Source organism: Myotis brandtii, unplaced genomic scaffold, assembly GCF_000412655.1.
Source record: "Myotis brandtii unplaced genomic scaffold, ASM41265v1 scaffold250, whole genome shotgun sequence".
NCBI classification, from domain to species: Eukaryota; Metazoa; Chordata; class Mammalia; order Chiroptera; family Vespertilionidae; genus Myotis; species Myotis brandtii.
Window position 1 is genome coordinate 5808922 of NW_005359478.1, and position 23996 is coordinate 5832917.

Genomic DNA, 23996 nt, shown 5'->3' on the forward strand with positions numbered 1-23996 from the left:
ATAAATAATTTTAAATTCCTAATGGAACATTTTTGAACCCTTCCCAAAATACTACCAGCTACAGGGTCTCTCATTCTCTTCTAACCCTTCATATACCCTCCTCTTAGAGTAATTTAGAGTAACTTCTCTAACTTATAATTGTCAATCTTCCCATAGAGTTTTGAAGCCTAGCCTCTCTAAGTGGGTTTAGCAAAGCAAGTCTGGCCCTGGGAAAGGATTCTCTTGTTCCCCTGCCCCTAATCATCTTATTTTTATTGTTACATTCCCAATTCTCTTTTTTTCCAGGGCAAATCTCTCTTATGAACTCTTGTTCTCTATACTTAGTTGCCACCTGCCTTCTCTGCCTGGATGTCCCATAGGCACTTTATTTTATCATGTCTCACATCAAATTTGCATTCTTTATTTTCTCTCAAATTCTATTCCTCCGTTGTATCTTTTATTTCAAAAATGGTACCACCATCCACCCAGGTACTCTAAGGCAGAAACCAGGAACCATCCTTAACCCTTCTCTCCCTTCTCACACCTTCCACACTGCTAAGCATTTTGAGGAGGAGCAACATCTCCCAAATTTTACTTCTATACTCTTGGGTGTTTACCTACTATTTGGTGAATTAATTAAACTGCTTGATAAGAGCTTTTTCATTGAAAGAGTTAAAAGAACTCATTGTGCTAAGTTTCAGGATTTGTAATGCAAAGACCAGATTTATTTAAAAAATGCAAAAACCTTTATTTGTACACACAACAATGAAGGAAAGCAGTCTTCTGTCAAATGGAGAACATTGAGATTTTTAAGTAGCTGATTTGGGACCTACTACAACGGGTGGACTTGCTTTGTTGCCTTCAGATGTTAGGTCTCTTTACCTGACGCTTCCGCAGGCTTTTAAAATGTGTCTTCTGCTGGGCCTGCCTTTCTAATCCCCTATGATATACAAGCTGGTGCTCCAGTCAGCCTGTGTTCCTCTTCTGTTTATCCAGCTACTTTTCCGGGAAGCGTGAGAGATTGGTTTCACTGTTGGCAGAAGCCACGGTCTTCAGGTCTAACAGGAGCTTGTTTAACTTGTTCTCCAAACTCCAGAGCAGACTCTAGAGCTTGTATGCCAGCTCCCCAGTTATTTATATCAGGCCTGTTAATCCCTGGAAGGCAGGTTTTACCCCCACGTTTTCTTAGAGGTCTTAGGAACTGTTTGACATGTTCCCTTTGCAAAAAGAGGTGTCTTCATTGTAATAACAGGCCGTAGATAAAGAAGCATCACTGATACACAGCTCATAAGATGCCACGTGATTAATAGCAACCCTACAATCTTCAGAGATGAGGCCCTGGACCTGGGATGCCATCTCAGCTTTGGGGAAAACTAACAGTGCTTAAACAGTGCTACTTTTTCTAACAGCTTGACTTTTTATACAGTACTTTAATATACCCTACATATTTACAACACTTTGCAACACATTTTCACATTCATAAATAGAGGAGAAGGAGAAATTATACTATTTTAGAGGTATGGAAATGGAGATTAAGTAATTTGCCACCAGGCCATATGATTAGCAAAAGACAATGGGTAGGAGTAGGCAGGGGGAAGTGATCTCAAATTCTAGCCCTTTGCCTTTTGACCCAAGGCTTATTCTAATACTCTAAACCAGCGGTTCTCAACCTGTGGGTCACGACCCCTTTGGGGGTCGAACGACCCTTTCACAGGGGTCGCATAAGACCATCGGAAAACACATATATAATTACATATTGTTTTTGTGATTAATCACTATGCTTTAATTATGTTCAATTTGTAACAATGAAATTGGGGGTCACCACAACATAAGGAACCGTATTAAAGGGTTGCGACATTAGGAAGGTTGAGAACCACTGCTCTAAACCATCTCTTTCATAAGTGCATTTCCTAATAGAGAATTGCAAATAAGTAATGGAAATTATTTTATAAATAGAATCGCACAAAAAATCTATAATTGTGCAAATATCTAGAATATTGAACCTAGTGATCTCCCCAATATTAATATATCAAACCTTTTTATCTTTTGATTTAAGGCTTGTTCCATTTTTGGAACACTTGATATGTTTTTTAAAATCATGACTATGTAGTTCTGAAAGATGCTCCTATTAACTATTTTGATAACTTGAAGTTCAAAACTATCTTGATCACCTAGTGCCCTCTACTGAATATGCTATAGTATTACAATTAATTTCTTCTAAAACATTATTGAATGGTCTCAGGATAGCAAGTGGTCTTGGATTTTGTAGTGATTCTTTGAACACATTCTTTATTGTTAAGTACAGGGTGGAGCAAAAGTAGGTTTACAGTTGTGAGTTTATTCTTGTATTGTTATGTATTAATTATTGTATTATTTTTCATACAAACAACTGTAGACCTACTTTTATCCCACCCTATATACTACATCAATGAAAAAATATATGCTGTCAGTATCTAGCTCAGTGACCATATCAGAGGTCACTCAATACATGTTTGGTGAATTATTTTCCATGTACTCTGCTTTATTCTAGTAGTGTTCATGTGACAATCTACCGTGGCATTCTTCCAGCCTCTGACTGTGGGATGTCCCAGGACAGAGTCTTTGGCTGCTGCTCAGTCTGCACTCTCCTTCAGAGGATTAATCTACTCTTATACCTTTACATCTGATATCTGATGACCCTCAAACTGCTGTCTGTAATCCTATCTTCTCCCCTAAATCGTCATCCTTTATTTTCGGAATGAAAGACATTTCTACTTGTCTACGCCACAAAGTTCTATGTCCCTGATGGATAAATAAATACTTTGCGCAAGGACCATTTGGTCAAACTGTGGGAGGCATAACCCTCATTTCCACTCCTTTGTTCCCTGAGAAGAGAACGTATTTCCTTATATTAGTCAAAGGCTTAGAGCATTTACCTCACCCTGGAGGACCACACCCCAACTTCACACCCCAATACTGCATGGTCCCAGAAGCTGGCAATGTAACTGAGTTTTTATTTATTAATTATTATTTTTTTATGTTTTTAAAATTGATTTTTAGAGAGAGAGGAAGGGAGAGGGAAGGAGAGAAAGAAACATCAATGGGAAAGTCAACATCGATCCAGTCCGAAATTTGGTCATGTACCCTGGGAATTGACTGGGAATTGAACCAGTGACCTCTTAGTGAATGGGTCAACACTCAACCACTGGGCAACACCAGCCAGGCTTGTAATTTTTAAAATTATTCTTACCCAAGGATATTTTTTAAAAATATGTTTTATTGATTTTTCACAGAGAGGAAGGGAAGGGGATAGAGAGTTAGAAACATCGATGAAAGAGAAACATCGGGAGAGAGACCAAGATGGCGGCATAGGTAAACACCGCAGACTGCTGCCGCAAACAACCACTTCAAAAATACAACTAAAAGACGGAACGGACATCACCCAGAACCACAGGAAGGCTGGCTGAGGAGAGACTCTTCAACTAGAAGGAAAAATAACAGCACACCGAGGCTCAGAGGAGGCGCAGTGTGAAAGAGAGAGAGAGAAAGAGAGAGAAAGAAACATCAATGTGAGAGAAACACATTGATTGGTTGCCTCCCACATGCACCCTGTTGGGGATAGAACCTGCCACCCAGGTACGTGCCCTTGACCAGGAATTGAACTCTTGACTCTTTGGTGCACAGACCGGTGCTCTAACCACTGAACACACTAGCCAGGGCGTAACTGAGTTTTTAGTGGCCATGTCACTGTTCTCTAAGATCAGCACTAATTGCTGCTGGGTGATGTGATGTGAGATAGTTATTTTGGCTGAAGCTATATTGCATGGGAAATTCATATCATATAGGATGCTTCCAGTTGACTCCAAGACACTGACAGTCAGACCTAGACCCTCTAGGCAGGAGATTGGAAGATCCTTCTCTGGGGTTTGGACCAGTCCACAAAGAAAGCAAAAGATACCAATTCAGGATTTCCTCTACAAATGACCCAACCATATCATTTCACACTAAAACTCAGAGTTGACATATGCTCAAATCTTTAGATCAGCTTTTAGTGTCCTACTCTGAAATATGAGCAACCAAATAATTAAGTATCAGAAAGTTGAAAAAATCCTATGAAAGAAAGAGAAAAACCAAAATTCAAGAAAGGAAATTTGAGGAAAATTGGAGAAATCCCCAGTGGGGGACATGCAGGAGGAGCCCAATGGGGGACACGTAGGAGGAGCTGATAATTCTCTCAGCATTGATGTTTCTATCTCCCTCTCCCTCTCCCTTCATTCTGAAATCAATAAAAAAGTATATTTTAAAAAATGAGTAAGTGCAAGAAAGAAAGTTTGAGGAAATAGCAATTAGGCAAAGAGAAAAAAAACTAAAAAGGAGAAGATATTACATTCATGAAATAAGACACTACAGAAGAATAGTATTCAAATAGCAAAAATCATTCTTTGGAATTAAAGCTATGGTAGCATGAATGAAAAACTCAACAGAAGAGTTGGAAAATCCAGTTGAGGAATTCTTTTAGAGAGTAGAGCAAAAATCAAACAACTAAGCAGTAAGTAAGAGAGAAGATGAAGAAAAAAAGAGAACAACTCCATCTATGAATCTAAGCTCTGCCTCTCAATCAAGAAGTCAGCCCTAACCAGTTTGGCTCAGTGGATAGAGTGTTGGCCTGTGGACTGAAGGGTCCCAGGTTCAATTCTGGTCAAGGGCATATACCTTGGTTGCGGGCACATCCCCAGTCGGGAGTGTGCAGGAGGCAGCTGATCGATGGTTCTTTCTCATCCACGTTTCTAACTCTCTATCCCTCTCCCCTCCTCTCTGTAAAGAATCAATAAAATATATTTTAAAAAAAGAAGTCAGCAAACAACAAATTTTTAAAAATATTTTTATTGATTTCAGAGAGAAGAAGGGAGAGGGAGAGAGAGATAGCAACATCAATGATGAGAGAATCATTGATCTGCTGCCTCCTGCATGTCCCCCCCGCCCCTGAAGAAGGGAGAGGGAGCGAGAGATAGAAACATCAATGATGAGAGAATCATTGATCTGCTGCCTCCTGCATGTCCCCCCGCCCCTCCCACCCACCGCTCCCTACCCCTCGGATCGAGCTCACAACCCAGGCATGTGGCCTTAATTGGAAACGAATTGTGACCTCCTGGTTCATGGGTTGACACTCAACCACTGAGCCACACTGGCTGTGCAACAAAATTTTTTTGGAATACTTATTGTGGGTAAGACAGATAACATAGTTCTTTATTATCGACATTACATTCTCTAGGAAAAGAACTTGAGAGATTGCCCAAAGTCACCCAGAGAAACAGACAGCACCACCTCTTCTAAATCAGATCGTTTGCCCTACACCCAACTTTTGTGATAAAGACACTCAGAGTAGGTGTGAGAAAAGAGTCAGAAGGGTTTTATCCCACTTGAGTTTAACAGGCAGTGTAGTTTGTCTTCAACTCAAGTGTTGATGGCTAAAATACAAAAACTGGTGTGTCAATTCAGCCTTCACTGTGTTGAAAGGGGATTAAAAATAGAAAGGAGTTAAGGTTGAGATATAGAGAGAACTTTTGTAAAGGAGAGGGCTTGAGATATTTCCCCACTGAGGAGCCCAAATTATGAAGCTGCCAGAATAAGCATCTTGCCTGCGTGCTTGTATTCCTGGTGTTTCGATCAATCACATGACTGTCCTACATCAGCACTCTTTACAAATTCACAGTTCCAGGGAGTGAATATGAGATTATCCAGACACTATTTAAAGGGCCAGAGATGGAGAAAACAAAGAAGCCTCTTCATAGGGGTATGTGCGTACTTTTCTAGTCCTTAGGCACTTGGTAATTTCACAAAGTAGATATGGTATATTTGCCAAACAAATATCTTTCAACAGATTCTCCTCTTCTTCATTTGTCCCCTCCCATTATAAATGGAGTTTATATTCTATACCTCCAATAGGGGGCAATTATTTTAAGTAGAACAATTGTAATACTTTCTATTTGCTGTATTAATGGTTGTCTTCTGTATGGAATCTTATCTTGGACAGCTTAGGTTTAAAAAACAACAATACTCAGAAGAGCACCCGCAGGACTTCAGCAACTATATATATAATTCAGAAAACTTTTGAAAGAAATGGAGTCTAGGAAACAGTAAGTGTAAGAAAACTGCATTAATAATTACCACTTAAAAATCTGTCATACATAAAATAACTAAAAACTTAAAAGGACTTACCTATCAGCTTCAATAATTTTAAATTGATTTTCAGAGACATTTTCTAGATAAAAGAAGCACTCTACATTTTCAAATAGTAAATGCTGAAAGATGTAATACAACAATAACACTTTGGATTTTTTTTTTTGACGAGGGCTTTAGGTTTGGTTAGATCAGGATTCCAATGTCTGTACATCGGGGAATTTTCCTCAGAATCTACATTTAGTATATTAATTACAAATAGAGTATGTTGTAGAACATGATGAGGAGAGGAATATTTAAACTCATTTTCTTGTAATTTTTTAATTTGTGTTTTTAAAGTTTGGTGAGCCCTTTCTACTATTGCTTGGCCTTGAGGATTGTAAGGTATTCCTGTAGTATGTGCGATGCCGAATGTAGAGCATAAGTTTTTAAAAGCTCTAGAGGTATAGGCAGGCCCATTGTCTGTTTTAAGTGCCCTTGGTATTCCTAGGTAGGAAAAACATTGGAATAAATGTTGACTTACATCTTTAAAGGCTTCTCCTGTACGTGCAGAAGCAAGGATAACATGAGAAAAGGTATCAATACAAACATGCACATAGCAAAGTTTGCCAAAAGATGGGACATGAGTAATATCCATCTGCCATAAGTCACAGGGTCTAAGTCCTCTTGGATTAACTCCAGTAGCAGGGCTAGGAAAATGAGTAGGACAATGGCCGCAGTCACGCACAATACTTCGAGCAGCTTCTCTAGATATGCGATAATATAGACGGAGAGCAGAAGCATTTTGATGGTGAATGGCATGAGACCGCCGGGCTTCTTCTAGAGCTGTACAAACTACTGGGCGAGTTAGTAGATCCGCCTGATAATTTCCTTCGCTTAAGGGTCCTGGTAGGCAGGAATGAGCTCTAATATGTCCAATATAGAAAGCCTTTTCTCGTTTATGAATGTAAGTTTGTAGCTGAGTTAACAAAGAGAAAATGGCTGTTCTTCCTTGTGGGAGAGAGGCGGTCTCAATATGAGGAAATAATTTAACTATATATTGAGAGTCAGTGTACAAGTTAAAGGGAACCTGTTGCAATTGTTCAAAAGCATAAATGACTGCCAAAAGCTCTGTTCTCTGAGCTGACGTCTCTAGGGTTTGTTGAACATGGGTATTGAGTCAATGATTGTTACTGCCTTACCATTAGAGGAGCCATCTGTGAATACTAAGGAGGCAGGAGGTGATAATGGCTCTTTTGAACATTTAATAGGAAATATAAACGGATGTAGGGAGAGAAATTGCAATATAGGTGATCTTGGCAAATGATGTAAAATTTGTCCTGGGAAGTTACCTATAGCTATTTGCCACTCTTCTTCAAATTGTAATAGTGTGTCTAATTGTTCTCTTTTATAAGGTATTATTATCTCAGTAACTTCTCTTCCAAAGAGTTCGATACTGCGTCGTCTACCTTTGATAATGAGAGTGGCCACTAGGGAAGGATAGGATGGTACAATCTTCCTAGGAGTGACAGGTAAATGTATCCATTCTAATGGTCCTTCCTGCCATAAACATCCTGTAGGAGTATATTTAGTGGCTAGAATAATTAAGGCCCAAGATTTGGAATAATCTAGATACTGTAGTTGCTGTTTATTGATGGCCTGTTCTATTTTTGCTATAGCCTTTTCTCCTTCTACAGTTAATTGTCGGGGAGACTTAGGGTTAGAATCTCCCTTTAAAATGTCAAATAGAGGTTTTAAGTCAAGAGTGGTTATTTTTAGATATGACCTGACCCAGTTGATATCACCTAATAGTTTCTGATAATCATTTAATGTGTTTAAATGATCTTTTCTTAATTGTAAAGGCTGATGGGTGATAGTAGAGGTATGTAATATTCTGCCTAAGTAGGAAAAAGAAGGTTCAGTCTGAATCTTTTCTGGGGCTATTTTTAGACCATGTTCTTCTAAAGCAAGGACGGTCTGAGTAAGAATTTCCTGTAAAGTAGCCCGATCTTTATGAGCTAGTAAAATATCATCCATATAATGAATAAGATATAGATCTGAAAATTTCTTTCTAAAGTCCAGAGAATATCGGATTAAGTAGGGTGGGATCAATGTGTGCATCTGAGTTCTGAAAACCAATCTAGAGAAGATGAGATCAAATAGGATTCATTGGCTGAGCAAGTTAATCTGCTTGGAGACAGGCTTTCCGCTTATATAAGGGCTGAGGGCACCCAGCCTAGGCCATTAGACACCAGAGCCCAGGAGAGCAAGGACCATGTCGCCACCTGGGAGAAGTGAAGCAGCGCGAGCTCCAGCTCTCCTGAGAGTCACGGCACCGAGCTGGTTTCCTCCTGGCCATCTGCAAGCTCAGGAGGCCGAGCTGGGTGCCTCCTGCCCTGCCCCAACCCTGGTGCACCGGCCTTCCTGCCAGTGGCCCTGCCATCAACCTATTGGCCCTGGCGGCCTGCTCCCAGTGCCCCCCATATACACCTGGAGCCCCATATATCTCATCATCCAGCCAGAGTCCGTGAGGAGAGGCCTGGCCCCCCGCACCCGGCTACCCACCACCCAGGAACTGTGTGACCTGCTGCAGGGAGCAGACAAGCCTCCCATGGAGTCAGCCAGCCTGCCCCAGGCTGCCCAGGATCCGGCCCCGAAGTCCCCTTCCATCCACCTCTCAGCTGCCAGAGACAAGAGGAGGATTGCCTGAGACACCATGCCCTGCCTGGCTGCAGGTGCCAAGAGGCGCTTCCTGGCCAGCAGCAGCAGCAGCCCTCCTCCCAAGGCCCAGGGGTTGGGCAGCCAGCTCCCAGAGGCCCGCACCCCATCAGGCCAGGTGTCCACGGCCACCAGCACTGTGCCTCCCAAACTCATAACCCGCGGCCCACCTGAGCAAAGTTCTCAGAAGCCTGTTCCTCCAAAAGAGTGTGGGGGCAAAGTGCCCGCCATCACCCGTCAACGCCATCTCAGCCTCTTTATGGATGAGGGTCTCAAGTTCTGCTCCTCCACCCAGGATGTCACAGAGAAGGAGCTGAAGGAGGAGAAGGCGGCCTACCACCAGAGCCCCAGCAAGAGGATGGACCAGGACGTGGCCGCAAACACCTTCCACAAGATGCAGGGCCTGGAACCCGGCCCTGAAGCTGGTCTCCACAAGACCCGTGACAGAGGGGCTGTGTCCCAGGAGGTGGTGCTGGGGAGCAAGTTGGCCGCCCAGACCAGCTTCTCACTCCAGCGCCCGAACAGCCCCCCTGAAGAGGATCCTTTGCCAGGGGCCACCCTGTACCAGCGCCTCAAGGAGCACCTGCTAACCCAGGCCCAGCTCAAGGAGAATGGCTACCCCTTCGTGCACCCCAAGCGGCCCGGGGGCGCTGTCCTCTTCACCACCCAAGAGAAGCCGCCCCAAGATGCCTCTTGCAGGCTGTGCTGCCGCTGTGGCAACCAGTACCTCGTGGCCCGAAGGGGCCACTGTGTGCACCAGGAAGAATGTCACTACCACTGGGGGCGGCTGCGCCCCACTCCAGTGGCTGGGGGCTGGGAGATTCAGTACACGTGCTGCTCGGCCCCCATCGGCTCCCCTGGCTGCCAGGTGGCCCAGCAGCACGTGCAGGACGGCCGCCAGCAGGACCTGCAGGGCTTCGTGCAGACCTTGGACAAAGAGCTGCCCCCAGGGGCTCACCCCGGCATCTACGCCCTGGACTGTGAGATGTGCTACACCACCTCTGGCCTGGAGCTGACCCGCGTCAGCGTGGTGGACAGCGCCCTGCGGCTGGTGTACGACACCTTCGTCAGGCCGGACCGCGACATCGTCGACTACAACACCAGGTTTTCCGGAGTCACCGCGGCTCACCTGGCCCACACCAGCACCTCCATCCGCGACGTCCAGGCCGCCTTGCTGACGCTCTTCAATGCCCACACCATCCTCATCGGACACAGCCTGCAGAGCGACCTGCTGGCCTTGAAGCTCATCCACGGCACCGTGCTGGACACATCTGTGCTCTTCCCGCACCGCCGCGGCCTCCCCTACAAGCGCTCCCTTCGCAACCTCACGGCTCACTACCTCAGACACGTCATCCAGAACCGGATGGATGGCCACAACTCCAGCGAGGACGCCAGCGCCTGCATGCACCTGGTCATCTGGAAGATGGGACAAGACGCCAAGACTGAGCGCTGACCGCAGCCCAGCATTTTGTGGACAGGACTATGACTTTGGAAAGAGCTTTGTGATCACATATATCTCTTGCCCCACATGTCTAACAATAAAGGAATGGTTCAGTAAACTATAGTAAAAATAAATAAATAACACTTTGTATTTGCTGTTCCATACTTTTAAAAATGCTCCCATACACACACACACACACACACACACACACACACACACACACACTAGAGGCCTGGGGCACGGATTCATGCACCTGTGGGGGTCCCTCAGCCTGGCGGCCTGGCCTGCTGTGGGAGCACTGCTCATTCCAGTCAGCTGAGTGGCTATGGACCTGCCCTCTGAGCGATTGCTGAATGAGGAAATTAGTCTGAGCTGATATTTCAGGGTATTGTCTTGGGTAAAGGCATGTTCTGTGTCCTGGAGGAACCTGGTGGAGAGCTTTACACCCCAAAGCCACTCAGTGAATGTCCTTGATGTGTGATGCCAGGTCGGTGACACCATCGGGGATGTTCAGGGCAGCCATGCTCCAGGATCCTCAGCCATCAGGACAGCCTCCTCGGGGGTCATGTCCCCTCTTGCCATCTGCCTATGCAAGCTCCCTGCGCTCTTTCTAGAACACACCTTAGAGGGCCTGCATCAGCTGGTGGGGACAGGCCAGAGTCTGGATTGTCTCAGGTATTTGATAGGTGCAGAGACTCGGCCTCACCCTGGGCAGCCGCTCATCCCGGTCAGCCAAACGGTGCTCCCACTGTGGGAGTGCATTGATCATCAGAGGGAAGCTCCTGTGTTGAGCATCTGCCCCCTGGTGGTCAGTTCATGTCATAGCGACTGGTCGACCGGTCGTTCTGGTCATTTCACCGTTTGGTTGCTGGGCTTTTATACACACACACACACACACACACACATATATACATACTAGAAGCCCGGTGCACGAATTAGTGCACTGGTGGGATCCCTCAGCCTGGCCTGTGCCCTCTCATAATCCCAGACCCCCGAGGGATGTAGTAGTCCGTGAAGTGGCAGGCGTCCAGGGAGGAGCCCAAGCCAGGGCCTGGCGCTGCACCGCTCTCGCTCATCCCGGCCCCATTGTGCCTGCTGCCGCCACTGCTCGGTAGTGCTGCTGCAGAGGCGGGAGAGGCTTGCACCACTGCTGTGCTTGCCAGCTGTGAGCCCGGCATCTGGTGCCCATCGGACAGCTGAGTGGTGCTCTCCCTGTGGGTGCACTGACCACCGGGGGGGCAGCTCCTGCATTGAGCGTCTGCCCCCTGGTGGTCAGTGTGCTTCATAGCAACTGGTCAAACGGTTGAATGGTCGACCAGTCGCTTAGGGCTTTTTAGATAGATAGATAGATAGATAGATAGATAGATAGATAGATAGATAGATAGATAATGCAGGTATTATTATCATTTATGGATTGAGGAGACTGAGACATGAGAATTTAAGCAATATGACCAAGACCTCATTATATCATGAAAGGACCAGAATTCTTTTTCTTTTTTTAAAATGTATTTTTATTGATTTTAGAGAAGAAGGTAGAGAGAGAGAGAGAGAGAGAGAGAGAGAAACATCAATGATGAGAGAGAATCATAGATTGGCTTTCTCCTGCATACCCCACACTGGGGATCGAGCCCGAAACCCCAGCGTGTGCCCTGACTGGGAATCAAACTTTGACCTCCTGGTTCTTAGGTCGGCACTCAACCACTGAGCCACCATGGCCAGTCAGGACCAGAATTCTTACTCCATTGTTTTGTTCTTTACCATCTACAAGTAGAAACCATATCTTTGATTAATTACAGGCATTCCCATTTTATAGTTCAGTATATGAATACAAAACAAAAAATCTTAATGGGTTTGTTCCAGGTCATTCTGTAAAAGAAATGAACAGGTAAGAAAAATACACAAGCATTGACTTAAAATCCTTTGATCAAATCACTTGACCACAATGAATGTAAGAAAGAAGGAATGCTAAAGAGTTGTGCAGAACACATTGTCCATTACTGTTCTTAAGGTTTGTCCTAGATAAAAGGTTTCCATTAAAATCCATTTCTTCTTGGCATACATTGTAACCTGTGTATAACTACTTGTCTTCTCTAGAAACATTGAAAACAAAAAAGAAATTTGTGTGTGTGTGTAAATAATAGAAATGGAACAATGCTGTATGATGAACAAAAGTTAGAAGGATTAAGTTTTTTACAAAGTATAGGATTATGCTCATCATTCAGTTTTAAAGTTTATAATAGTCATAAACTATTGTATGGTCAAATAATAAAGATAATATTATAGTAACCATCTGTTAATCTGACTTTCAAAACTTAATTTTAAATCAAAGAAACCACTATACGTCAGACAAATGGTGGACTTAGTTTTCCTAAATAAATAATATTAGACAATTAAAAATAATTTGGATACTGTAGTGGAAATTGGTTATTATTTTGGCCACCTGAATGGCTTTCCTGTATTTAGAGAATTCCTCACTTTAAAAATCTTGATGGTAAGCAAAGGTTTTTCCCTAATGGAAGTGGAAGATGTCCAATACCTTCTCTGCTTCCCTTGCAGCTAGGGTACAGGCATGTAACCTGGACTTTCCATTCAGACATTTATGCTGGACCTTTGACTCCTGGCTGGATACAAGAAATAGTCTGTCTCTCCCTCCTTCCGCCTTTCTTTCTCCCTGTCTCCTAGTGGCAGTAGATGTTACTGCAAGCTATAGTTTCCAATGCAAAAGTGGCCAGAGCTTGATGTCCATGGCATCAGATGTAGGGTGACAAACTTGTCACAATTTGGCCAGCATTTTCCCAGTTTTAGCATGGAAAGCTGTCTGGAAACTGAAGACAAGGATGGTTGGTTACTCTAGCCACTTTCTTATCAGGTCCATTCTGTGGGTGTTTTATCCCTGTCACTTAAGTTTAAGCCTAATTTTTCAGCTCTCCCAGCATTTCTGTGAGCCACCCAATATCCCTTAAAAATTTTGTGTAAGTGTAACCCAATATCCTTTTAATCAAACGGTTCTGCCTAAATCAGCAAGAGTTGGTCTCTATTGCCACTGCTTCTAAGAACCTTGGCTGAAATGTACACCTTTGTGTGTAAGCAGTTTAGAAACCTGGGTTTGACAATGACCCTATGAATCATATTGGTTTGATTCTGCTCATAGAGTTATTATGGACCCTATTTGATGTTGGTGAAATCTTTTAATAATTTTTAAAGATGCTGTAAAAACATCTAGTGATCATTCTAACGGTATTTTTGAAATTCTGAGATAATTTTGATGGTTGAGAGTACCATGAACTATTTTCCCCCGATGATGAGATAACAGTGTCAGAACGTAAATCACTTAAAAGTAAAGTTGATAATCTTTGAATTTCCTCATTCCATCCCATCCCACCTCCCTAAAATTTATGAATGTTTATTTCTCCAGTTAAAGAATTTTAAAGTAAAAAAAATAAATAAAAGGACATGGGACCTCACCCTCTCCCCCCATTCATCTTTGGAGCACATATAGAAGTTCTTTGTTGTTTCTCCTGATAATTAGACATCTCTCCTGAACACCTGGGCCTGTCATTCAGCCTAACCTTCATGACATCCTCATACTCTTGCACTTTGATTTTTTACCCTTTGGAGACAAAACCTTCAGTGAGGATACCACTGTTCATAAAATATTTATTAAAATATTATTACATAAATAGTATATCTTTTTAAATAAAAATAGAAGATAAAAGAATACAAATAGCAATAAGTATCCATAATTCTCCCACTGCTAACATTTTTGCATTCTTTTTTTGTAAGCATTCATATCTATAGCTATAGGATTTTTTAAAATTTGAGGTCACATTATAACTAATAATTCAGAAGTTGTTTTTTTATTAGCATTATAAATTTCTTTCCATGTATATGCATAGAAGATATAATATTAAATGAGTCAGTTTTTCACAATGTAAATCATAACACATCATCAGTGGACTTTTAAATATGTTTTTATTTATTTCAGAGAGAGGATAGGAGAGGGAGAGAGAGAGAAACGTTAAGGATGAGAATCATCCATCGGCTGCCTCCTGCATGCCCATGGGATCAAGCCCAGAACCTGGGCGTATGCCCTGACTAGGAATAGAACCATGACCTCCTGGTTCATAGGTCAATGCTCTAACCACTGAGAACACTAGCCAGAGCTCCTTGACATTTTTATGATTATTTTCCAAAAGTAAGTATTAGAAGTAGAATTTTTACAGCAGAAACTCTTCTCATTTTTGAGGTTTTTCTTATATTTTGCTAAATTGCTTCCCAGAAAAGTTATGCCTTTTATTTTTCTGCTAATCATCTATGAAACTGTATACTTCCACTGTCAACAACACTAAGTATTATCATTGTTTTTGACCTTTATTAATTTGATAAAGAGATATCTTATTGTTTTATGGATATAAACATAGGCTAAACATTTAAATATGTTTTTTAGCTTTGTACTTAAAAAATTATCTACTCCTATCATGTGCCCATTTTCTTTTGTTTATTAATTTGATAAAGAGGTTTCTTATTGTTTTATGGATATAAACATAGGCTAAACAGTTAAATATGTTTTTTAGCTTTGTGCTTAAAAAAATTATCTACTCCTATCATGTGCCCATTTTCTTTACTGTGGATATATAAGATTAACCACTTAATTCTACCTTAAAATGCCAAAAAGCAAACTCAAATTCTGAAGATAATTATCACCCTCTCTAAGAGTTGTCATTATTTGCTTTGTCATCATCACCTAGATATTTGTTTTTTACAAATTACTACCTCCCTGAATAGGTTTCTAGCTAATTTTCAATCTCTTATTCCCTTCTCAAGAAATCCCCTGATTTTAAAAATTTATTTTTGTTTATCCCATGAAGTCCCATATTAATATTATACTCCTTATTTTAAATATAGATGTTTGGTAATTTATACTTTTTATAGGAGGAAGTCAAGCAGATAGTACCAAAATGCAATTATTCTAATCAGTTTTCTCTTTGGGTTAAACATATTATCTCCCTTTTAAAAGGAAAATACGTCTTTTGGTTTTCTCTTCTATTTGAGGAACATATAAGCTATTCAATAAAATAGTTACAATGCTGGGATTTGTCTCTAGCTGGGAGTTTGGAGGAAGCCAATCAGTGTCCCTGCAGCTGTATTTGCTGCCTATTTCCCAACTACTTTGCTGTTTCTTGCTGACCCTCATGTCTGTTGTTACCTCAGAATCCATCATCACCCACTTCTGCAGCCTACCTGCTGGGCTGTTGCTGGAGGCGCTAGTGTCAGTCACACCAGAGAGAGGAGAGTGGGCAGGAAACTCTTCAGGGGATCTTGGTTGGCTTCTATATCTAAGCTCTATTTTTAACGCTCTGCAGTCAATGCTGATGACATTAGACAATCGCTTAATCTCAGTGCACTCAGTCATCTTTCTTTGGCTCATTCCTCTCACGCCTCACACGCTTCTCCCAAGCTACACCCTTATGCCTAGAGTGACCATATGCTCTCTTTTTCTGGAAAGTCCCAATTTCAAATATTCTGTCCTGTTGCCAAATCAAATGTCAGACCATATGCTTCATATTTTCTTTGGGGAAATATGTTCACTTACCTATGTTTGAGTTCCCTGAACTCTGCTCATCAAAATTTATATTGGTTTTGCTAGACAGTTTGTGAAAAATGTTATTAATCCAAAATGTAGCTCAGATGCCAGACAAAAAGAGTGTGCGATTTTATCTGAATAAAATTCTAGATAAGTGGCTCCTTTGTGTTTATTATTATCAGTTAGCATTCCTATTGTTCTAATAAGGATTTTAGTTTTTAAAGCATAACATACTGGAAAACTATGCTTATTTTCTCTTGGTTAAACATGTCTCAAAAAGCCTTAGCTATTTTCATCCTGAGGCTGTCACAGGTGTAAAGGAGAGTGTATAGAAATTTTCTACAGAAGCACTCCAATGCAACAGGTGCGATTTCTCAGAGTGAAGTATCATACTACCAAGCAGCAATTGCAGGCAAGTATCCACTAGTTAGATGGTTCTTAAAAACTGCAAGGGTCAGAAAGTGGAAAGTGTGGCTATGTTTGTGAAGCGTGTCCTTTAGAGAAAGCTGTGCTGTGCATCCCATACCCCACTCACTAGAGTGAAGGAGGGGAGGGTGCATGCCCCTTCACCTCTGGCCAAGGGAGAGGGCATTCTTACAGGATTGTTCAGGGAACTCTGATGGGAAGGGCATAAAGGGCTAATGTCTGACTCCCCACCCAGGAAAGTCTAGAGGGCCTGGCAGGCTCTTTGTTATCAGAGAGGATATACCCAGTTGCACTGGGACCAGTCAGCTCCCTCAGAGTTTATTAGGACAAAGGATGTATCATGCCTCCCACAGACCAGATGTGGGTCACAAAGGGGAGAAAGAGCCAGTCCAAAGATCTTTTTGACTTCTGTCCAAGAGAACTTCTTGAGATTTTAATTGAGCTCTAAGAGAAAAGAACTGTATGGCATGGATATCCAAAAATAAATAAATAAACAAACAAACAAACAAATAAATCTGAGGCTGTGGGAGAAGTGGTGGCCTGAGGAATAGGATACCTGGCCCATGTCACAGGAGTTGTTGGACCAGTTGTAGCTTGATTGGCATGTGAGCCTCAGAGGAACTCACAAAAGTTCCCACAAGACAAAGAGCCAGCTTCAAACATCTGCAAGTCCCAGAAAGTACAATCATCTCTCTCACTGTAGTACCAGCCAAGTAAGACCTTCCTGCTCCCTTTTGCTCTCTTCCCTCCCTGTACTCCAACCAGAGACTCCAAAAACAACAGTTACTGAGTGGAAGAGGAAGTCAGCAGAAAAGGGAGAGGCAGCTGACCACAGGCCTTTTCTCCAAGGCTTTCCTTTCTAAATGTCAGATTGAGGCTGAACTTTATGATTGAAAGTGGTTGTAAGAATAAGTGAGCAGAAAAATCATGAAACTTGCTGGAATTTACATCTTTGTGGCAGGGGGAAGAACTCACCCTTCTGAATTAATTTCTGAGAACAGTTATGTTTTGACTATATCTCACAAATCACACTAGCTCATTGTAATGAACACACAGACTGTCTACTGTACAGTCAGTAGAAGCCTTTCAGAACTTGTAGGTTTAAGTCTTAGAAGGAAATAAGCATTGCAGGCCCACATTTATAAAATAAAAAAATTGCGATTCCTGTATTAGGTTCATTCACCAATCACTACAGCAGCATCCTGAAATAAATGAACATAGAATATTCAGACTTTCCTTTCAGTAAAAAGATGATTGAACCAACACATATTTTTTGGCTCCAGTGGTTAAGATAAAATAGTGACTGAAATGCTCCTATAGCTTTCCTGTATCATCTATTCTTTTATATATGATGGAGCCAAATAAAGAATTTCACTTTTAAAGGTTACATTATTATGAAAATATTTTAATTCTCTATTCTAAAGTCATATGAATGAGCTTAGAAGAAGTATGACCCTAAAAAAGGGTAAGAGCAGTGGTTAGAATTAAGTTCAACTACAGTGAGTAAAACAAAAAATAATAAATAATGATAGACTAAATATACAAGGTTTTATTCTCTATAAAAGAAGTTTGGAAGTTGGCATTTCAGGTGGGTTGGAAGTTCTACAGTCACCAGGGACCTAAACTCTTCCCAGGTCATCACTCTACCATACCTATGGTGCGCTCTCGTACTCTGGTCCAAGATGCTTGCTAGATTCACCCATCACACCTATGTTCCAGGTAGTAAGAGGGAAGAAAGAAGAGCCCATTCATTCTCTTTGAAGAAAATTTCTGTCACTTCTCTTTTGCCAGAATGCATGGGTGCAAGGGAGGCCAGGAATTGTAGTTGTTCTAATTAAAGAATTGGGTTTTGTTACTAAGGTGGAAAGCAAGCATTTAGGAGTGACTGGCATAGAGACTTAAGTATATTTCTTTTACTAAAATGGCTGGGTCACAAACATTACTAACAAGTTAGAATGATTAAAAAAGATCATTGATTTTACTGTAGATATTATTTTCTTTAAAAGCTTGCTTTCTCTTTGTAGAGAATTTTTTTTGTCCCTTGCAAGCAAAGAAAGACTATGATTATTAGGAAATTCAGTAATTTGTTATATTAATTGTTTGTTGTTTCATTGAGAAGAGAAACATCTCAGTAATTTCTAAAATTTGTGAATACATTCATTCATTCTATCAGGTATACAGTAAGCATTTACTGACTTTTTAGGTACTAGGGGAAAAAAAGAGATGCTTTTTGTCTTCAAAGAGCTAAAACTAGTGGAGATAGATGGTCAAATTTTAAATGTAAGAAATTGTTATAGGTACTGTAAGAAAGTGTGTACTAGGTGTTGTGGAGGCACATAAGAGTGAGGTGTTAATTCTATAAAAAGAGATTGAAAGGTATATATCCAAAGTAAGACACAAAATGATGGTGGAACTCAATTAAAAATTATTATGCAATTTTAAGTATACCGAAAGGCATCTATAATAATAAAAGCATAATATGCTAATTAGACCAGACGTCCTTCCAGACGACCTTCTGGAAGAAGCTGAGGCTGCGAGGGAGGCCCGGGTCCCAGGTGCCAGAGGGAAACTGGTGCCAGCAGCCGGGGAAGGAAGGCCTACTCTTGCATGAATTTTGTGCATTGGACCTCTAGTAGAGAATAACACAATGAACATCCATTTACTCACCATCTACCTTATAAAATAACACATTATGAATATATAATCACAGGACACATTTCTTATTAAAAATAATCCTAAAGCCCAGCTGACATGGCTCAGTGGTTGAGTGCTGACTTATGAAGCAGGAGGTTGCAGTTTGATTCCTGGTCAGGGCACATGCCCGGATTGTGGGCTTGATCCCCAGCATGGGACATGCCAGAGGCAGCCGATCAATGATTCTCTGTTATAATTGATGTTTCTATCTCTCTCTGTCTCCCTTCATCTCTTAAATCAATAAAAATATATTTTAAAAAATCCTAAAACCTAGATTTTAGTATGAAGTTTGAAATTATTAGCAATGATGTATATAGGTGTAACTATCATAAACTAAAGATCTTCACAAAAGGTTGTTATTGTCATTAAATAAAAGAATGACAGAATGGTAAGAGTCTTCCTGAAATTGTAGAAGTGTTAGAGAAAGTGTTAGGAATCTTTTTTTAATATATTTTTTAGAAAATTGATTTTAGAGAGAGACAAAGGAAAAAAAAATAAAGAAAGAGAGAGAAACATCGATATGAGAGAGAAACATCAATTGGTTGACCAGGGATCGAACCTGCAACATGGGTATGTGCCTTGATCAGGAATCAAACCATGACCCTTCGGGTGAATGGGATGTTGCTCAACCAACTGAGCCACACTGGCCAGGGCAGGAATTTTATAATACATTCTAAAGCAACAGTATTTGTCATTTAATAATCCCCAATTAATACTTTTATATTAGATAGACTCTTGTAGAACTTAGACATAAATCATTTAAAAAATTTTAAATTTGCAGCTTATTATGTTTATGTGGCAAGGGGAAAAGGGACTATAAAATGTCTTGTGGGAGGGGAAGGGAATTGGTGGAGAGGGCATGAATTTCCCTTGACTCAGAAGAGGAAAGTGGTAATTTTCCTGGCTTTACCATGCAAGTATTTGTCATTTTTTGAAGTTGTTTTTCTGAAAAACACATGTACTTAAGGAATATTTCTTATATGCCCAAAGCCTAAATTCTAGGCCTGTGGCAAAGTACTTCAAGGAGACTTGGGGTCATGCCAAAGCTATGTTCATGTGCCTGGTGTAGAGAATGCATCAGGGAGCCGGAACTCTGCTAACATGGCTGCCACCATATCTACAGAGGCAGGCTCCCTATTCAACTATACAGCTTCTTTACATTTTTCAAAAATAGAATTCCTGTCCTGTCTGGTGTTTCTCAGTGGTTAGAGCGTGGATCTGCGCACCCAAGGGGCACAGGTCAAGGGCATGTACGTGGGTGGCAGGTTTGACTTCTGGCCTGGTCAGGGCACATGAGGGAGGCAACCAACTGATGTGTCTCTCTTACATCAATGTTTCTCTCTCTTCTCCCTCACTCCCTTCCACTCTTTCTAAAAATCAATGGGAAAAATATCCTCTGGGTGAGGATTAACAACAAGAACAACAAAATAGAATTTCTTTTCAACTACTTTTTTTTTTAAATCCAAAATGTGTTTATTGGGATTGTTTCCCACTCATCTTGATTTGAGGTGCGTTTAGTGCTGCTTCCTTCTGAAGGAGCATCCTTCTGTAAGCCTTGCTTTTCCTCCTGTTGGCTGACAGAAAACAGTAGAGCAACCAACGCACAAAACTGCATGGCTAAAGACGGTGGTGATTTTATAGTATCCTGGGCACTTCACATCCATGAAGTAGGAATTGGGGCTCTGCACCAGGCACTTCTTCTTGTGCTTCCTCTTCTCCTCTTCTGGAGAGGGGTGGAGGAGATCCTTGGCTAGAGGCATGTTGTCGCGGGGAGGTCGTCACCGCCGGAAAGGGCTCAGCTACTTCTTTACATTGTCATAAAGGAGTTCCTTTCAACAGTGTTTTTTTTTACATTGTTAAAAAATTAATCAAATTTATATTAATATGGTGAACTAGGCTGACAAAGAAAGACTCTCTACCTTTCCCAAAATATAAAAGTGCTGGATGATAACCTAAAATTTTTGGGAAAAACCCCCACAAAAAAGCAGATGCTGCCAATTTCAATATTTTGAAAGCAAGAAAGGGGAACACCTCAGGTCCTAGAAAAAGGAACACACAAACACAAAGCACTAGCGGGAACTGAAGCCGATGACATGCTGAAGCCCAGTGGGTACTGGAACTGGAGACATGCTTGAGACTGACGGATGAGGAAGAGGGGATTGGCCATATGTTGATAATTGTTTAAGCTGAGTGACTGACATACTATCTTCTCTTCTTGTTATGTGCTTAAACACTTTTGTAATAAAAAGTTAAAATAAAACAAGCCCTGGGTGCCATCCTAGAGCAGTGGTCGGCAAACTCATTAGTCAACAGAGCCAAATATCAACAGTACAACGATTGAAATTTCTTTTGAGAGCCAAATTTTTTAAACTTAAACTATATAGGTAGGTACATCGTTATTAACTTAATTAGGGTATTCCTAAGCTGGCCTTTGCTAAAAACGTCCTCAATCTGAGGGGTCGACCTCAGCGAACGTACCCCCACTTCTTCTAATGCCACTTCTTCAAAATAGACTCGCCCAGGCCGAAAACCGACTTCTGCGCATGGGCCACGAAGTTTCAATCGCACTGTACGTGCGCGCCCGCACGTGGTATTTTGTGGAAGAGCCACACTCAAGGGACCAAAGAGCCGCATGTGGCTCGCGAGCTGCGGTTTGCAGACCACTGTCCTAAAGTTACGGAATCTCTTAGGGGTTCTGTATAGAGGTCTGCATTTTTAATACACTTCTGAGGTGATTTTGTTACCCCAGACCAAAGAAGAAGACTGATGGTGAGGTGAATTTCAGACATCTGCCACAAGGGATGGGAGAAACAGTTTTGGGTAGGTATCCTTTTCATTTCTTATCAAATTAGAAAAGTAGCACTTAGGCTAGAATTCAGAGAGACATTTATGGCTCTGCTGGCCTCTTCTACCGCTAGGAAACTTCCTGATCCCTATATACATATTGTTTGATTTTATTCTGATTCAGTGTTAAAAACATAGATTTGGCTGATCATACAGGCTCAGTATGGGTTTCCTGAATTGCTCTGAATTTCAGCCCTCCATAAAACTGTAAAATAGAAAGCTTTGCCTTCTATATGTAGGCTCCTCTTTGCTCCTTCTGTGATTCCCTCCTTCCTCTGGTTCTCAGTATCCCTTTTCCAATCTTCCCACTATTAAAAAACAACAACACCCCACAATCAAAAACCATCTAGCCCTAGCCAGTTTGACTCAGTGGATAGAGCGTCAGCCTTCAGACTGAAGGGTCCTGTGTTCGATTCTGGTCAAGGGCACATACCTCAGATATAGGCTTGATCCCTGGCCCTGGTAGGGGCCCATGTGGGAGGCAACCAATTGATCTGTCTCTTTCACATCAATGTTTCTCTCTCTCTGTCTCTCCTTCTCCCTTCTACTCTCTCTAAAAAAAATCAGTGGAAAAATATCCTCAGCCTGGCTGTTGTGGTTCAGTGGTTGAGTGTCAACCTATGAATCAGGAGGTCACGGTTGGATTCCCAGTCAGGACACATGCCTGGGTTGTGGGCTCCATTTTGTGTGGGGCGTGCAGGAGGCAGCTGATCAATGATTCTCTCTTATCATTTATGTTTCTATCTCTCTCTCCCTCTTCCTTCCTCTCTGAAATCCATTTTAAAAATATATTTTAAAAAATATACTCTCAGGTGAGGATTAACAAAAAACCACAAACAACAACAACAACAACAACAACAACAGTAAAACCCATCTAACAAATTCATTTATGCGAGATTACTGATTAGAGTCATGAAGTATTCTTTTCAGGAAAAGTTTATTTAAATCGAGCACAAGATTTAATTCAAAACTAAAAAAAAAATGTATTCTCAGGTAACCTAGCCAGGAAAGGATTTTTGGAGGGTGGTCAAGTTCCCTTCAGGATCCTCTAAAATTTTACCAAGTAGGTTGTTACCTGTTCATTCCATTGGAAATATATCCTTAGAAAAGTCAGATAATGTAACTACAGCTTTTTCTTCTGTAACCATGCATGAAAAATTTAGCTTTGGCTGCAAGTAATAAAAAGTCAAATTCAAACTTTCTTAAATAGCTAAGAAAATGTATTGGCTTGGGGAACTTACTGAATCCAGAGTAAGGGTAGGGCTTCAAGCTGGGTTTAAGCTCTTCCATCTTATGTCAGCTTTATCCTCAGGCTGTCTTCCGTCATGGTAGCAAAGTGGCAGTAACTATAGGACTCACATCCACCCATCACACCAGCCAGAGTAAGAGGGAAAGGACATTTCTTCTCCCAACATACACAAGGTCTGGCCTTCCTTATGATTGGATCAATTTATTTATTTTTATTTATTTATTTATTAAATATACTTTTAAAAAAATTGATTTCAGATAGGAAGGGAGAAAGAGATAGAAACATCAATGATGAGAGGGAATCATTGATTGGCTGCCTCCTGCATGCCCCCTACTGGGGCTCAAGCCTGCAACCCGAGCATGTGCCCTTGACTGGCATTGAACCTGGGACTCTTCAGTCCGCAGGCCAACGCTCTATCCACTGAGCCAAACCAACTAGGGCTGATTGGACCAATTTAGACTTGCGTTAATGTCTACCCATGAACACTCACAGTGTCTGGTGAGGATAAGATTAGGCTGACTGTGTACATCGATTAGGGCCCACACCTGGATCTGGGCCTATTCCCATTTGAATCATTGCTGTGTGAGCAAAAAGGGATTCTATGGAAAATAAGCTCACAGGGTGATCTGATCAAAAATTCCCAGCTGGGCAGGTCATGTTGGGTAGTCATGCTCAAAGCCTATGACTTTTTTAGTGACAGGTTTTTAAGCAAGCCCTGTCCATTGTTCTTGTGCATTTATGTTAACACACCTTTGAAATGCTATAAGTAATAGCCCTCGAAGGTGTAACCACCCCCAAGAGAGCACATTCGTACCATAGCTAAGATTTGGAAATAGCCTAAGTGCCCATCAGCAGATGAATGGATTAGAAAACTGTGGTACATCTACACAATGGAATACTATGCTGCTGTAAAAAAGAAGGAA

At 41.6% G+C, this 23996-nt stretch overlaps 3 protein-coding genes across 3 annotated transcripts; 1 reads left to right on the forward strand and 2 right to left on the reverse strand.

Annotated features, from left to right (window-relative positions):
- Positions 1-5119: 5119 nt before the first annotated feature.
- LOC106726307 (endogenous retrovirus group K member 6 Pol protein-like) lies at positions 5120-8154 on the reverse strand. Its single transcript, XM_014540656.1, has 2 exons — positions 7470-8154; positions 5120-7293 (listed from the first exon to the last, which is right to left on the reverse strand). The coding sequence occupies exons 1-2, from the start codon at positions 8152-8154 to the stop codon at positions 6239-6241; spliced, it is 1740 nt and encodes a 579-aa protein (XP_014396142.1). The 3' UTR covers positions 5120-6238.
- Positions 8155-8833: 679 nt separating this feature from the next.
- LOC102260320 (RNA exonuclease 1 homolog) lies at positions 8834-10356 on the forward strand. The gene has a single exon (XM_005867731.2). It carries the CDS (start codon positions 8834-8836, stop codon positions 10286-10288), a length of 1455 nt encoding a protein of 484 aa, XP_005867793.1. The 3' UTR covers positions 10289-10356.
- Positions 10357-20428: 10072 nt separating this feature from the next.
- Positions 20429-20755, reverse strand: LOC102242566 (40S ribosomal protein S27-like). Its single transcript, XM_005867680.2, has one exon. The coding sequence runs from the start codon at positions 20738-20740 to the stop codon at positions 20495-20497; it is 246 nt and encodes an 81-aa protein (XP_005867742.1). The 5' UTR covers positions 20741-20755; the 3' UTR covers positions 20429-20494.
- Positions 20756-23996: the final 3241 nt, after the last annotated feature.

Coding starts and splice junctions, on each gene's coding strand:
- LOC106726307 (XM_014540656.1), bottom strand. CDS start 8,154: ATGGATGATATTTTACTAGCTCATAAAGATCGGGCTACTTTACAGGAA. Junction 7,294..7,469: donor AGAGTGGCAAATAGCTATAG/GTAACTTCCCAG, acceptor ATCATTGACTCA/ATACCCATGTTCAACAAACC.
- LOC102260320 (XM_005867731.2), top strand. CDS start 8,834: ATGCCCTGCCTGGCTGCAGGTGCCAAGAGGCGCTTCCTGGCCAGCAGC.
- LOC102242566 (XM_005867680.2), bottom strand. CDS start 20,740: ATGCCTCTAGCCAAGGATCTCCTCCACCCCTCTCCAGAAGAGGAGAAG.